Source organism: Aspergillus thermomutatus (assembly GCF_002237265.1).
Source record: "Aspergillus thermomutatus strain HMR AF 39 chromosome Unknown NODE_50, whole genome shotgun sequence".
Classification (NCBI taxonomy): domain Eukaryota; kingdom Fungi; phylum Ascomycota; class Eurotiomycetes; order Eurotiales; family Aspergillaceae; genus Aspergillus; species Aspergillus thermomutatus.
The window spans coordinates 50789-66176 of NW_020798099.1; the positions used below are offsets into that span (position 1 = coordinate 50789).

The 15388-nt window shown below is 52.3% G+C and overlaps 9 protein-coding genes across 9 annotated transcripts; 5 read left to right on the forward strand and 4 right to left on the reverse strand.

Annotated features, from left to right (window-relative positions):
* Positions 1-1075: 1075 nt before the first annotated feature.
* On the forward strand, positions 1076-2582 carry CDV56_105890 (putative alpha-1,6-mannosyltransferase subunit; the record flags this gene model as incomplete). The annotated part of the gene is made up of 3 exons (XM_026759509.1): positions 1076-1505; positions 1572-1857; positions 1910-2582. The coding sequence occupies 3 exons, from the start codon at positions 1076-1078 to the stop codon at positions 2580-2582; spliced, it is 1389 nt and encodes a 462-aa protein (XP_026616075.1).
* A 643-nt stretch (positions 2583-3225) lies between these two features.
* Positions 3226-3673, forward strand: CDV56_106036 (putative NADH-ubiquinone oxidoreductase 12 kda subunit; the record flags this gene model as incomplete). The annotated part of the gene is made up of 2 exons (XM_026759655.1): positions 3226-3451; positions 3579-3673. 2 exons carry the CDS (start codon positions 3226-3228, stop codon positions 3671-3673), a joined length of 321 nt encoding a protein of 106 aa, XP_026616076.1.
* A 413-nt stretch (positions 3674-4086) lies between these two features.
* Positions 4087-5670, reverse strand: CDV56_106093 (pH-signaling protein PalC; the record flags this gene model as incomplete). The annotated part of the gene is made up of 2 exons (XM_026759712.1): positions 4087-4341; positions 4396-5670. 2 exons carry the CDS (start codon positions 5668-5670, stop codon positions 4087-4089), a joined length of 1530 nt encoding a protein of 509 aa, XP_026616077.1.
* Positions 5671-6362: 692 nt separating this feature from the next.
* Positions 6363-7010, reverse strand: CDV56_106232 (Bromodomain associated domain protein; the record flags this gene model as incomplete). The annotated part of the gene is made up of 1 exon (XM_026759851.1): positions 6363-7010. The coding sequence occupies one exon, from the start codon at positions 7008-7010 to the stop codon at positions 6363-6365; it is 648 nt and encodes a 215-aa protein (XP_026616078.1).
* Positions 7011-7343: 333 nt separating this feature from the next.
* On the forward strand, positions 7344-8801 carry CDV56_106307 (transcription initiation factor TFIID subunit 7 family protein; the record flags this gene model as incomplete). Its single annotated transcript, XM_026759926.1, has 1 exon — positions 7344-8801. The coding sequence occupies one exon, from the start codon at positions 7344-7346 to the stop codon at positions 8799-8801; it is 1458 nt and encodes a 485-aa protein (XP_026616079.1).
* Positions 8802-8957: 156 nt separating this feature from the next.
* On the reverse strand, positions 8958-9545 carry CDV56_106400 (uncharacterized protein; the record flags this gene model as incomplete). Its single annotated transcript, XM_026760019.1, has 1 exon — positions 8958-9545. One exon carries the CDS (start codon positions 9543-9545, stop codon positions 8958-8960), a length of 588 nt encoding a protein of 195 aa, XP_026616080.1.
* An 862-nt stretch (positions 9546-10407) lies between these two features.
* On the reverse strand, positions 10408-11511 carry CDV56_106500 (alpha/beta fold hydrolase; the record flags this gene model as incomplete). Its single annotated transcript, XM_026760119.1, has 3 exons — positions 10408-10734; positions 10782-10916; positions 10975-11511. The coding sequence occupies 3 exons, from the start codon at positions 11509-11511 to the stop codon at positions 10408-10410; spliced, it is 999 nt and encodes a 332-aa protein (XP_026616081.1).
* Positions 11512-12185: 674 nt separating this feature from the next.
* On the forward strand, positions 12186-13047 carry CDV56_106604 (enoyl-CoA hydratase/isomerase family protein; the record flags this gene model as incomplete). The annotated part of the gene is made up of 2 exons (XM_026760223.1): positions 12186-12499; positions 12546-13047. The coding sequence occupies 2 exons, from the start codon at positions 12186-12188 to the stop codon at positions 13045-13047; spliced, it is 816 nt and encodes a 271-aa protein (XP_026616082.1).
* A 277-nt stretch (positions 13048-13324) lies between these two features.
* Positions 13325-15269, forward strand: CDV56_106676 (GMC family oxidoreductase; the record flags this gene model as incomplete). Its single annotated transcript, XM_026760295.1, has 4 exons — positions 13325-13643; positions 13694-14297; positions 14371-14990; positions 15049-15269. The coding sequence occupies 4 exons, from the start codon at positions 13325-13327 to the stop codon at positions 15267-15269; spliced, it is 1764 nt and encodes a 587-aa protein (XP_026616083.1).
* Positions 15270-15388: the final 119 nt, after the last annotated feature.

Here is a 15388-nt window from a genome sequence, read left to right on the forward strand (position 1 = left end):
GGTTCTTCTCAATTAATAGTAATTCCCTAAGAGTTGATGAAGTTTCTCCTACTGAATCCGTATGTATTCGCAAAATAGCCATGTCTTCAGGTACAACCACGCAATTGGACGATCATCACTTTGCGCAACAAATTAGGTCATGAACACTATTCCTGAAGAGGCAACTCAGGGTCCTGACAATACGGGTACAGACCTGTCATTCCCCGCCACTGTGCCGGTGTATGGTAATCATATGGTAATTACCATCTTATTTCGGTACCTAGGGATCTCACGATCTGTTAATGAACAAGGCAAACCGCAAAACTTCCATTGCTGCAACAGGCTCCTATGGAGGATTTCCATCTCTTGAATGCAGTTATCCATCACCAGGATATCTATCTCTGTCATAGGGCAGAATCACCCTTTTCTCAGTTGCGACTCTTTGGCCCGTAATAGCAACCTTATAAAAAAGGCTTAGATCTGGTGGAAAATTGGCGGTTCCAGATTTAATTTCCCGCCAAATGCAGACTCTCGAATCATTCTTTCTCTTCTCCTGGCATGTCCCATCGTGTAATCTTATTTTTGATTACTCTGTCTTCTGACTCTGTTGTCAATATGTGAGACTCTATCCGTCTTGTCTCACTGGACTCATCATCATGTCGCTGGCAACGTAGCATCAAACAAGTCTATTGTTATCGTCTTCTATCTATAGGTTCCCCCCTCAACGTTCCACGGGTTCCCCAATTTAGTTCCTAAATCCTTCTCTCTCGACGGGAACGGGCAGACCCGTTCACGGCGAGAGCCAGTCCCCTTTGTGGTTGAATGGCTATTCCATTTCCGTACTGATGATAATCCTCCCTTGTTACCTTTCTTTTGTTCTTCGCTTGTCGGATACTACTGCGTACCATCTTGCGCTCCTGCAGTGGCTTCTTGGCCCTTGACCACTTTTACTCCCCCGAAGATCGACCACTTGGACGGTACCTACATCAACAGCGACGATCCTTTGAGTGTCAGCAGTAACGAGCGCCGTCTTGCATCAGGGTCTTCGCGCCGACGTGTCCACTATCTTCGACCTCCCTGTCGGCCTCGATACCCCATGTCCCTTTCTCGATCACCCTCTCCCCACCCGGGAGGAGGGTGGTCAAGTCCGGGTCTTACTCCCGGCAGTGGCACTTCGACCCCGCGCAGCGGTTTTCTCTCGCCCAACTCACTCGGTCCCAGCGGCATATCCTGGGCGGCGGCTAGAGCGAAGAGCGACGAGGTCCGAGGATATCCATCATTCTCGACAAGGAATAACGGGTTCTTCTCCAGATCGAAACGCAAGATATCGTCCAGCTTGCCTCGGTTTCGTATGAATGGTTCTGCGGGGAATGGTTATGTTGACAAGGATGAACACTGGCGGGGGCAGAGCTATTCCGGGACAGGATTGCGATTTGGGTTCGCCAGGGGCTTGATGCGGAGGAGGCGGTCGCGGGCCATTTTGGCGCTGATTGTCCTTTTCCTTGGGTATTTGTTCTTCTGGACAGGTATGCTGTGCGAAACAAAATCCTAGCCCTGTTGTGAACAGATCTGTTGACTCTGACCGCTTGCAGCCATTGTTCAAAGTTACCGGCGATCATCATTTGGCGGAGGACGCAAGTTCGTGATCATTCTACAATCCAATGTGGAAGGAGGGGTCATGGAGTGGAAGGGAGCGCGCGAATGGGCGCTCGAGCGCAACAGCATCTGGAACAAGAAGGAGTACGCGAAGCAGTGGGGTTACGAATTGGAGATCGTCAACATGCTGGCTAAGAAGCGGTACTCGCATGAATGGCGGGAGAGTTGGGAGAAAGTTGATATCATCCGGGAGGCTATGAGAAAGTATCCACATGCGGAGTGGTCAGTTCAAGCATTACCCGTGGAATTTACCTCTTCTAACTGTTTGATGTAGGTTTTGGTGGTTGGACCTAAACACTTGGATCATGGAGTACTCTTATTCCCTGAAAGAGCATATCTTCGATCGGTTGGGCGCACTGACGTATCGTGATATCAACTTGTACAACCCGTTGAACATCAGCCATCCCCCGACAGCGCCTTATCTGGATGAAATATCCCGTTCGGCGGAAGGAGACCGGGATCCATCCTCTATCGATCTGTTGCTGTCACAGGACTGCGGAGGCTTCAACTTGGGCTCATTCTTCATCAAACGCTCGCTGTGGTCTGATCGACTATTGGACGTCTGGTGGGACCCTGTCATGTACGAGCAGAAGCACATGGACTGGGAGCACAAGGAACAGGATGCGCTGGAGTATCTGTACCGAACTCAACCGTGGATTCGCAGCAGTGTCGCCTTTGCGCCTCAGCGCTACATCAACTCATTCCCTCCAGGAGCTTGTGGCGAAGGCGGTGATCCCGACGTGCATTACTCAGAGAGGGAACGCGACTTCTTGGTGAATATGGCTGGGTGCCAGTTCGGCCGAGACTGCTGGCGGGAGATGTACGAATATCGCGAGCTGAGCAAGAAGCTCAACCGCACGCGCTGGCAGCGTTTCAAGGATGGATTGGATGCCTTCTACAATAGACTGTTGAAAAAGGAGGACAAGCCTCAAGAACAACAACAATGAACCTAACAGTCTCAGTGCTGTAACCACTCGAGATCCACTTGGCTTGCTCCATTCTCTTTCCTGGCATTGCTGACCCTTCGCTTCACGGCATACGATGACTCCATGTGCTGCCTCTCCTTGAGCAACATATCTCCTATACCGATTAATGTATCATTTGACTGTTTTCTTAGTTTGATCTGCTCTGCATCGTGGCTGTAGCCCATTGCGAGGCGTCTCTGGTTACGAGGATGTTTGATTTGGCGTGGCGCTTGGTGCTTTTCCGATTCATATGAGACTACTACAATAGAATGAACCTAATGGTACTATTTGAGATGTCAGATATTGCATCGAAATTTGGAGCCTCATCTAGTCACGACAATCAAGATAGTACTCCGTACCCTGAGAGACCGAAAACCTACCTTACCGCCTTGAAAATGCGCACTAAGCACACCCCGTCCACCTTACACCTCACCGCCTCCAGTCCAACCAATCACAGTATCCCAATTGCCCAATCCATTTCCGCCGACGACATCCATGAAAAGCCCAGGAATCAAACCCCAACAAGCCATAACCAGCCAAACCAGCTCCTCCCAGCGCAGCGGACCTCCATCCCTCCCACAGAACCAATCCCCCTCCCACCACCTCAACGCCAAAAAAATTCAAAATGCCAACCCCCGAATCCGCCGCGTTCCTGGCTAAGAAGCCCACCGTGCCCCCGACATACGAAGGCGTCGACTTCGAAGACAACGTCGCCCTGCACAATGCCCGCGACGCCATTATCCGTGAACAGTGGGTGCGCAGCATGATGTCCCGGCTCGTCGGCGAGGAATTGGGCAAGTGCTATGCTCGCGAGGGGGTGAACCATCTGGAGAAGTGTGGGAAGTTGAGGGGTGAGTTTGCCTACTGCCTACTGCCTACCGGGGTCCTACCCAGGGTCCGTCCGGTCCTTGGCGCTCTCCGGAGGGGTGTGGGTGTGGTGAAACGGGCCCGGCAATAGCTAATGAATTCAATCTTCAGAGAAATATTTCGAGCTTCTGAAGGAGCGCAAGGTCAAGGGTTATCTGTTCCAGGAGAAGAACTATTTTGCGGGCGATGGGGAGAAGTCGGCGTGAGTGAGCCGGCGAGTTTGGGGACTCGCTTGTGTGTATGCTTTGGGTTTGTGTGCTTTTAGCTTTGCAGTGGAATCAATGGGTGTCATTTTTCTTTCCTTGTCATTTTTCGTTTTCGTTTTGAGGGTGGTGGCAGGGTTTGAGGTTGCCGGAGATGCCGGGGATTGAATGAAGAGTAGGATGGGCAGGTTGAATCATTGAGATAGATGGGATTGTTTTTTGTTTGATTTTCATGTACATATATCTTGACACCACTGCAATACATCATTGCATGTTCCATCGAAGTTGGAGCGATGACGCCGGTGTAGACTGATTCCGGTCTTCCACGAAGCCATGGCTCTTGGACGGTTTCTACACTTGTGACCATGCTGTGTACATAAATGCATTGCACGCCAATTGAACTGAGAAGGGTATCGTCAATAATAAGTGCTTTCGCTTCGCTCAGGAAACGCTCCTGGCGCAACCCCCGCAGGGCCAGCGAACTCGTCGTCACTGTCATCCATGTCAATTCGTGTCTCGTAATCATCCTCTGCCGGCGGTGCGCGCATTCGCACGAGTTGATCCTCATCCAAAGACGGGAGCTTATAAGGACCAGGTGGAGAATGAATGTCCCGACCGGACGGCAGATTGGCTAAGAGGTCCGTCGACGGTGGAATGAGTTGTGTGTTGATCTATCGATCTGTCAGAGACCTTCCATGCCCAAGTACTGCTGGAAATCGACTTACCGTATCGTTCATCCTCTCCCACTTTGTCTCTAGCATTTCGATCACACGACCCTCTTCCTCCCTGCCTGCATCATCGCCAGGATCGAGCTCACCCTTCGCAGCGCGGTCTTTGCCGCCGGAGTCCTTTTCCAACTTCCGCTCCTCTCGTCGCTCAGCCCATTCCTTCTTCAATCTGGAGAACCCCCCTTTGCTCTTGGCTGAAGTTTCTTTCTCGCCCTGAGATGCACTTCTCAGGCCCAACGCGCCTTTTGCTGCCCGCAGCCAAGCAATCCCCTCCCCTATCTTCCCCGCGAGCTCCGCATCAACACCGAAGAATCGACAGGCTCGCGCCCGCGCAACGCGTCCCAGAACCCGCGCATAGCCGACCACATCTTCATCTATCCCGGTCTTGCCATGTGCGCCGACCGCTCCCATGCCAGCAGCCGCCTGCTCCGCATACTCGGCCGCACGAACACACAGGCGCGCAAAGAGCAACGCACGCACCTTGGGGATCTCCGGCGCCCGCACCATCCAGTCCTTGTCGTTTGGATTTCGAGCCTGTATGCACGCCGCAACATAGGAATCGTCTTTCAGCACAGCTAGGAGCGTTGCTTCGGCCAACGCGAGTGACGAGAGCGCCGCCTGAGCCGCGGGGTCAAGGTCCGGTACGGCGGTTGCTGTGCCCGTCTGGCGTCCTGCGCCTGTGAACGAGGGCGAAGACGCGAGTAGAGAGTGCACTGCGCTTGCTTGTAGGAGGTATTTCGTGGCGGTTTGGACGGCCGCGGTGCGCTGTTCTGGGGTTGGGGTGGTAGGGGCGTAGAGAGCGCGTAGGACGCCTGAGCGAGCCAAGCCGCTCAGCACATAGCCTAGTGTCGTGAGGACAAAGGCGATCTCAAAGTCGATTCCTTGCCCGCGAACTCTGCCGTTTGTGGGCCGGCTTTTCAGCGATAACGGGGTCGAGGTTAATGTCGCGCGCCATTCTGTTTCGATCTCGCTGTGGAGAGTGATCTCGATTTCTTCACTACCCGTGCTGCCCCCAGTTTCAATAGGTCTCCCGCTCAACCCATGCGAGATAGCAGCGAGATACGGCAGGTAGTCGTTCAACGCGCCGAGGACTGTGGTGAGATGGGTGTCTCGTTGCGAACTGCGGGGTAGTCTTTTGTGAGCCTTGAGGGCGAGTCGCAGTGCATGCCGAGCTGTAGACGCAGCCTGGGGTAAAGATGGATGTGTGCTAGATGTGAGAAAAGTCCGAAAGGAAAGATGCGAGGTGGTGGGGAGAGCAAAGGCATAAACCATGTTGCTGGAGTTTTCTTACTGTAATGCGGAGATTGAAGATGGTGGAGATGAGGAAGCAAAAGGATAAGCCGTTGATGTCACCGCCAGGCCAAGAGTTGTCTCCATAGCACCAGACTACTACTACAGATACAGACTAAGTCTAAAGCATGGACTCGTGGTGGGCTCAAACATTGTCTCCCTGGGTACTGCCAATATAAGAGCATTTTGGTATTTGGTTTGATTTCGAGGCTGAGTACATGATTTAGATAGAAGCTATCTCTGGTTGCTGAACACTGGGGTAATCACGGATTGACCTATCAGTTAAATTTTATGATCCCGCAAGATCATAGTATATTCCGACGAGAGACAGGTCTTATTGTCAGCCCCTGTCCGGTCGTTTGCCAAGGCTTGGACCTTGACTTCAATGGTGAAGGCAGATCAGTTGGCCACCGGGTGCAGATTGGGCGAAAATAACCGGCGAGTCGCCGGAAAACAAGCATGGCCTGATCCCGATTTGGTTCAGCTTCATATAGAAACCCGAATGAATCGCCAGATGCGGTGTGGAGGCACACTTCGGAGATCATACTCTGAGCTGGTTGAGTGTTGCCGTTGATGGTCGGTCGCGGCCATAGTCTTGATGAACCTCTTATCGAGGTGTGTATGTTATGGTTCGAGTGTCTTGTTGACTGTTGGGGTGACCTCGCTGCATCCCATCACACTTCCATACTATCTGCGTCTGACAAGTTGCTGGGTGCACTACTGACACCAGACGAGTCGCTGTCAGCAACATATGGCGCCCGCGACCGCACTTGATGGCTCCATTCTTGGATGCTGGAAACACCTCCCTCTATGACGATCGGATGCTCTTCAGCATTTTTCCCAAGTACAGTGCCCGCGTATCGAGACTCCTCGCCTGTTTTGCTGTGCTTTTTCTTCAAAGCTGTGAGGAAATCCTCCTTCTCCACGGACTCGGCGTCGATCATGTCACCCTCGCTAGGTAGGAAGCCAGCCACTCGCCGGATTTCACGGTTTGCCGGTCCTGTAAACCAACCCAAGAAGTTTTCCAGTCCCCGCATATCTTCCTCCCCTTGCCAATCCTCCTCCCATTCTCGCAATTGCGGCCGTAGTGCGCCAACGTCCTGAAGTGCTTGGTATATGTCTTCTAGCTCCGGGACAGGATCGTTCGGGTGGGCGTTGGCTGCGTGAGAGGCAACAGAGGATGCGAGGATCATCATATACCGAGCTGTAAGATCGGCTAGTGTATCTAAGACGGACGGACGCGTGGCATGGAAGCCAGCTGCGCGCAAGATCTGAATGATGGGTGGACGGAGGAGAGCGTTGTGTAGGTTGGGACCGGACATTATGCCACTGCCTGTCGGTTGAATGTAGCAAATCAGAAGAAAGAAAACAGGCAAGCTATAGGAGAAAGATGCCAGTCAAGGAAAAAGGGACAACTAGTGAACTGATCAGTATTGGTTAGATTGATTGAGAGGTGAGAGAAAGGCGGAGCGAAAGATGAACACTTTCTGCCGGTTGTTCACTTTGGCGGAGTTTCTTGTCTCCAACTTTGTCCCTCACTCTCACCACGACAACGGCACACCAAGGTTTCAAGAGGATTACTTCTTTTTCAAAGCTCATTTGTGTCTATTTGGTGCTGGTGAGAGCTTTGTTGTCTCTCATCATACATCGTCATCATGTCTGACGCCCCTCGCCCTTCACTCAAGCTCACGCTGGGCAAGAAGAAGGCGCCCGAGGTGCCTTCGCAGCCACCGGGTCAGCCTCCTCCTACCTCGTCCGAAACACCTCAGCGCAAGATCACTTTGAAGATAGCGCGAAAACCTCAACCGGCCGAAGCGGAGGAGAAGGCAAAAAAGAAGAAGCCATCGAAAAAGCGACCGGCGGAGGGACTCGCAGGTCCCTCTGCTCCAGAGGCATCGGCGCAGCCCGTGGGACCGAAACGTCTTAAGCTCAATACTTCCAAGAAGCCAGGAGTACAGTCGATCAGAATCAAGAACAAGGGGCTGGTCCCCAACAGACCTGTCGGCGTTGGCTACGACTCTGAAGCCTCTGATACGGAAATCGATCCTTGCATCGAAGAGCAATTCATTTTACGCATGCTTCCCGGCGAAGACTGCGAATATTTACGTCAAGCTATCAATGAGCGACGATTTGATCGGTCCGAGTTCTCTTTCAAGCCCCTCACACGCGAGGGCCGACGCGCCATCCTGCGGATTCGTGATAAACAGTATGCAGCGGCGCTGGTGGACCTACCATGTATCATCGAAGGCATGAAGAGCTGGGACCGGCGTGGATGGTATAAGTCTGCGGATATCTGTCAGATGCTTTTAGTTTTGGGGCCCGTTTCGAACGATGCAGAGGCCATGAATTATCCTCTTCCCTCCGACATTGATGTTCTGGACGACAAGACATTACAGTATCCGCACGGTCTGACGCCCCCTTTGCGTTATGTCAGGAAACGGCGGTTCCGCGAGCGGCTTAGCACACGAACGATAGAACAAGTAGAGAAGGCGGTAGAGGATCTGATCGCGCAAGACGAAGCCGCTATTGCCTCTCGCTACGAATTGTTGGACAGTGCATCCTTAAATCGGGCGGAGGGGCTTGTCCAGAGTGGAGAGTATTACGAGGAAGACGAATACTATGACGACGAACAGGACGCAGAGGGCGAGCTCGACGAGGGCATGGAGGAGGTCGCTCTTGATGATGGAGGCCTCGATCCTCTCCTGGAGGAAATGGAGGCTGCTTTGCGCGGAGACAATGAAGCGCCGCCACAGGCAGCACCTTCCTCGGATACTGGCCTGGCGAATCTCTATCAAGCTGGAACTCCAATGGCGACCAAACCCTCCACACCTGCTGCGGATACATCGGGCGATGAAAGTGACTCAGATGCCGACGAAGCGGAAGTGCCTGAAGAAGAACTGGATGACGAGCAGCTTGAGCAACAGCGGCAGTTCCAGCAGCATCGCGAAGAGATTGCCGAGCTCGAGGCCCTTATTCGCGCCGAGACGGTCAAGTGGGAGAATATGCAGAATCAAATCTTGAAGCACAAGCTTGCCAGGCGTATCCAGGACTTAAAGCGGGATCTATCCTTGAAGAAGGTCTCCGTTGGTGAGGGCGGCGATGCTGATACTTGATCGCACGCTTCATCTATTCTAGCAGTTTGATTTGATACCCGATTGGCATGTTTTGTACAGTTAAGCAATGACATATCCTCACATCTATCTACTAAAGGGCTCATATTCCTGACGACATCGCGTTGATTTCACCAATTTATCCCTGCCTACTTTCTTTTAGGCGACTGGATCTCCTGTGCCTGCACGAACAGCTCCTTTCACATCCAGATTCTCCTCTTCCTTCAACTTCCGCTGTCTCAACGCTTCCCTCTCGGCGGCCTCTCCATCAGGCTCTGCAGGACTCTGCCCAACACCGTCGCCTAGAATTCGATCATGTTCCTCCTTCTTTCGTCCCATATCCGCAGCAAGATCTCTTTCTTCTCCGAATCCAGGGTTTCCAGGCCCTTGTGCGCTGCCCACGGGACCGGCATGCGCACCGGCCTGTGCTCGCTCGCTTTTGTGTCTTACCGCCTGAGCAATTTCTCCTTCCGCGGGTTGCTGCTCCACGCCATATTCCAAGTCGACGTCAGAGGCGGCTTGCAGGTTCTTCTGCTCCTGTTCGCGCCTCTGCTTTAGACGTGCGAGTTCTTCGTCATTGGATGGGTTGGAGTCTGCGGTACGACGGGTAATGGAGGAGACAGGGTCACCGCGCTGACGCTGGTGAGGCGAAACTCGCTGCTCGAGGGGTGTCTGGGTGACGGGGTTCTGGGATTGGTCGTATGCGGCTTGCTTGGAAGGCTGCGCTGGTTGTTGTTGTGTTGCCATTCTGATGGTGCTTGCGAATGCCGCTAAGCGATTAAGAATATGAAGTAATAGAAAGGGGCAATTTAATGGCTTCGTCTCCCTCTAATTGCACAATAGATTATTAGAATGTCTGGAGTCCTCGCGGTAGATAAGCAGTTTGATGGATGCATGACGTCAGTGACGATACCTTGCTTAACTTGCGATCGTCCTACGCGAGGATTTCTACACCATCGCATAGATGTAGTTGAAGCAAACACAATCAATCTGATGCACTCGAAGCTTGTCTATCTACATCGTCCCTGATTGCCGTTCACGGCCCGATTGATGTGTTCTGTATTGGAGACTTCATGAACTGAACCACGTCTCGTTTTATATGTACCGCTGGACATATTATAGAAGCCCATTACCACCCTGTTGAAGAGAGCTCTCTAATTTCCCTCTCGATAGTAATAATTCTTTAATCTGCTCATCGGCTGTATTCCCTTAGTCTGCTACACTACTGGATGTAGACAGAGCTACTACTACGGCTTGCTGATGTAGTTACTTATCAATGATCTCGAGTCCTGAGGTCTACATGGACGGCCAGGGTCAATTCAGCCCTATCGTAGAATAAAGGTGCATGCTTTTGGAAGTCATCTTGCAGTACTGCCTGAATCACAGGAGTGTCGTCCAGGGTATGGCAGTTGAGGTCCGATCCTTTGGGCCGGATCTAAGCAGTTGAGAACTTTGGAGCCGAGGAATCTGGGAGAGTGATTCAACTATTAATTTCTGAAGGGAGATTGATCTTCGATTCTATGCTATTTTGTAATCCCTTGACATCTTTTGAATGAAGTTCGTCTCGGGCTGTCGTTCGTCTGCGTTTGCGCGGAACACACCACGATTATCACGCTTTACCAGCAAAATCAGGACGTGCAAAGAATGCCTCGAGCACAGCATTCAGCTCTTCCCTCGCCTCCAACTGTATCCAGTGGCTTTTCGTACTGACTCGCTTGAAGGTCAAGTCCTCGACGGAGTGCTTCATCTGTTCAAGGAACCCAGGTATCTCAAGCTTGTTCGGTTGTGGGCCGATCATGAGCACTGGCATCTTGAGTTTCGAATCGATGTTTGCTTCGACCTCGTCATCCTTGTTCGCATTCTTGACAAGGGCGTGGTACCAGTTGAGCGCTGGCTTGTGGTGGCCTTGCAAGATTCTGTTGTGCATAGCTCGTTCCTGTGCTAGTCAGCTGGATTTCCATGGATGGTGTGACGCTAATATACCTCGTCGCTGACATAGGACGCCAAAGGCGCCTGCTTGTCATTGTGAAGCCATGTCTTTGTGGCGCCTAAGGGACCAACATGGTCAACCCACAAGTCTGGGTCTTCGGGGTAGAACAGCGTGAAGAACGAGTCCGCCTGTCATGTAATGCAAGGTCAGCCTGAAAGCTCTCCTCATAACGTGTGTATCCCTCACATGTTGATCCAAAGTACTGCCAGCCTCGTCCTCAACGAAAAACTCAAGATACCCACACCGCTCGAATCCCAACAACTGCTTCGTAAAACTGTTTACCATGTCCAAGTCAAAATGCTCTCCCGGCTTGGAGTAGGGGACAGCGATAAACGTGCATGACAGCAGACGGTCGGGGTAATAATCTGCCAGTCTTGAGAGAAGATTACATCCGGTATCGTGCGCCACAGCATGTACCCGTTTCAGACCCTCGTGGTCCAGTAATTCGATAATCTCCCTTGCCATACTCTTGAGCTTGTACTCCTCCACCGCGGTTGGTTTCGAGGTGCCGCCATACCCCAGTAGATCTGGCGCTAGAACTCCATACCCCAGTTTGATGAAGTGGTGGATCTGGTGACGCCAGTCATAGCAGGAAGACGGAAACCCGTGCAGGAAGAGGATGGTTGCTCGTGAAGGAGTTGCTGCGTGGTAGACATAGTTGTAAGTATGGGAAGTTGAGAGAGTATGATGTTTGGCGAGCTCTGGAAATGCAATGCTTGCCATTTTACGATTGATAAGGCGATTGATATCATACGATGGGCAAGGATTAAAAGAAGAAGGTCGTTGAGATGGGTTGAAGCTTTGAAAGATTCCTGGGCAGATCGAAATGCGGAGAGTTCCTTTGAGATTCGGAGACTTAAGCGACGGTTGGCCTTTGTCTTGCTCTCATTGGTGATGTTCTGTCATCCCTGCGGGCAGATCAGGTTCCTCGATTTGTTGCATCATTTCATCATTAGCCTGGAGGATATCTATAGCCTCCGGTCTATAGCCCTGTATAAGCATCGAGGATTGAGCTAATGGTGCATGGTGGCACCAGGCAGATATGTCCAGCCTCAGGCCAAAGCACAGCCCGAGTGCATCCAAACAATCGACTTCATCCCATCTCCAGTTGTGACCACACAGGAATCCAACATGAAAACATTCAGAAACTGAAGATATGTTTGTTGATACTACGATTATTCTATCGGATGCCTTGAAGCATGTGATGACCGGAAAAGGTTGATTATAATTCGTTTTAATTGGAGCGTGTCCAACCGAGGTTCGTGAGAGAGCTATCTCTACCACTTAATAAACAGCATATTTTCATCTTGACAATGATGTACATAGCTTCATGACTGGGAAATCCTTCAATATACCGCTGTCAACATCAATAAAGTACCATCCCCTACAAAGCCATCATGCCCTTGTTCACCGTCCCCATCTCCTCCACTGGAGGCAGCATCGTCTGCACCAATCCCACCTCCTCTGAGAAGGAGAAAAACATCTATCTCCTCACCTTCACCTCGCCAAAGGACAACAGACTCACCCCGACCTTCATCGATGCCCTCGTTCTAGCCCTAGACATAATCGAACACCGCTTCCCCAAAGGCGTCGTGATCACGACAAGCGGCATCCCCAAATTCTACAGCAATGGGCTCGACCTCGAACTCGCATCCAGCACAGAGGGCTTCCTCGATAAGTGGCTGTGGAAGCTATTCCGGCGCTTTCTCACGTATGTCCCCGGCATCCCACAACGCAACAGATACTGACCGGTGCAGATTTCCCATGCCAACGATTTGCCTGCTGAATGGGCATGCCTTCGCAGGAGGGCTCATGCTAGCCATGTACCACGACTACCGGATCCAGAATCCCGCCAAGGGCTTTCTGTGCATCAACGAGCTCGAGTTCGGGGTGCCTCTGCAGAGCCCCATGATGAGCATCTTCCGCGAGAAACTGGCCCCGTCCGCGTTCCGGGATCTGGTTCTCGAGGCGAGACGGTTCGCGGGCCCGCAGTCTGTTGCTGTGGGGTTGGTAGACGGCGTGGGTGGTCTTGAGGAGACGCTGCAGTTGATTCGGGAGCGGGGGTTGCAGACGAAGGCTGCGACGGGGATCTATGGTACGATGAAGGAGGAGATGTACCGGCATACCCTGGACATCTTGGATAACCATGCGGGTAATCTGGCGTGGAGGGAGCAGGTGGAGGAGAAGAATGGGACAGCCGGAGAGGCTGCGCTGAGAGCTGTAGAGGCGTTTGAGAAGCAGAGAAATGCGAAGCTTTGAGTTGAGATATGATAGGTATGTGTTGGCTGCTTGGTTCATAGAGATTCTTGCGCTAGTGCAAATTGTATATACTGAGCCTCTACTCCGTAGATTGACAAGACTTCTTTCATTCACTGCTCCCTCACTATCTCGTCTAAGTAGTAACATGCTAATCTCCCACACACTTCTCACTCACACTTCTCTCCAACACACTTCTCTCCAATACACTTCTCTGCCTCCCTCATCCTTCGTCTCCTTCTGAGTTCGTTCATACAGGCACCTCACCAACTGACGCACAATGATTCTCATTGCGTTCATTCTCCTTCTCTCTCTGGTCGCTGCTCTGGCCCCCGAATATGACTTCATCGTCGTCGGAGGAGGAGTCAGCGGCCTTGTCGTCGCCAACCGTCTCTCCGAGGACCCCAACGTCTCTGTTCTCATCATCGAAGCCGGTCCATCAGTCCTCGCCAATGACAATGTGACCAATGTCGACGCGTACTCCCGTGCGTTTGGTACAGAAATAGACTGGCAGTTCATGTCTGTCCCACAGACCTTCGGCGGAGAGGCACAGGTCCTCCGGGCCGGACGAGCTCTGGGTGGTGGCAGCGCGATTAATGGTAACTCATCCCAATCCGGACATGAATGAGAGCTAAGAGCCCGCATTTAGGAATGGCCTACGTGCGTGCTGAGGACGTCCAAGTCGACGCTTGGCAGTCCATCGGCAACGACGGCTGGAACTGGACGAGCCTGTTTCCTTACTACCTCAAGAGCGAGAACCTGACCTTCCCGACGACCGTGCAGACGAATGCAGGCGCAACATACGATGCCTCTGCGCATGGCTCCCGCGGTCCTCTCAAGGTTGCTTTCCCGCATATGCAGAGGGACGAAAATGATCTTACGACTGCTGTGAATCGGACGCTTCTGTCTGCGGGGATCCCGTGGAACGCAGATGTCAATGCTGGTCGCATGCGTGGGTTTAGTATCTACCCCTGGACCATCGATGAGGAGGCGTATGTCCGGCATAATGCGGCTCGGGCTTATTTCTGGCCGTTTGAGTCGCGATCGAACCTGCGTGTCTGGTTGAACACGAGGGTGAATCGGATTGTCTGGAGAAATGGACCAGGTACAGAGAAGCTCGTCGCAGCTGGCGTTGAGGTTACTTCGCAGAACGGTACTGTCAGTGTTGCGATGGCGAGAAAGGAGATGATTCTCTCGGCCGGAGCACTCAAGACGCCTGCCATTCTTGAGCTGTCGGGAATCGGGAACCCACGGTGAGTCCACTTCTCGGTCTTAACATGCTTGATAAACGGACTTCAGCTGATGCCGCCAAACTGTCTTATATAGCATCCTCAATCGACACAACATCCCCGTTCAAGTCTCGCTGCCGGGCGTCGGAGAAAACCTACAGGATCAGATGAACACTCTCATGACAGCGTCGACTCATTCACCCATCACCGGCGGCAGAACCGTCACTTTCGCCTCTGCCACAGACATCTTCAGCCAGGATACTTCCTCCCTCGCCAACCTCACACGTACCAAGCTCCCCTCGTACGCTGCCCTCGTCGCAAACATGAGCAACGGAGCCATGCAGCCCGAGGACCTGCAGCACCTATTCCAAGCCCAACACGACCTCATCTTCAAGAACAACATCCCCATCGCAGAAATCATCTTCAAGCCCGGCAGCGAGAAAACAGTCAACGCCGGTTACTGGGGCCTACTCCCCTTTGCGCGCGGGAACGTGCACATCCGCTCTTCTGATCCGGCAGCCCAGCCCGCGATCAATCCCAATTACGGGCTGTTGGATTGGGATGTCCAGCTGCAGGTCGCGATTGCCAAGTTTATCAGGCGGATGTTTCAGTCCGCGCCGCTCGAGGGGATGATCGAGGAGGAATCGAGGCCTGGTCCTTCGGCGGTGCCGGCGGACGCCACGGATGAGGTGTGGAGGGACTGGTTGAAAGATCACTGTACGTCGCGTGAATTTCTCTTCTTCGTCGGAAGGACTCTCTAACTCAAGTGCTACAGATGCATCCAATTTCCATGTCATCGGCACAGCGGCCATGATGCCCCGTTCAGTTGGCGGAGTCGTTAACAATCGGCTGCAGGTGTACGGCACGGCCAATGTGCGCGTTGTCGATGCGTCCATTCATCCGTTTCAGCTTTGCGGACATCCGATGGCTAATCTTTATGCTATTGCAGAGCGCGCGGCGGATTTGATCAAGGAGGATTGGACGGCTAGGAGCTGAGACTAGATCTGGGGAGGGCTAATGAAGCCTTTAGCTATGAGACACAACATGCTTTATGAATATTAATGATCGTATCTCTGAAAATATTCTGGTTCCTTTAAACATGGTCTCAAATCATG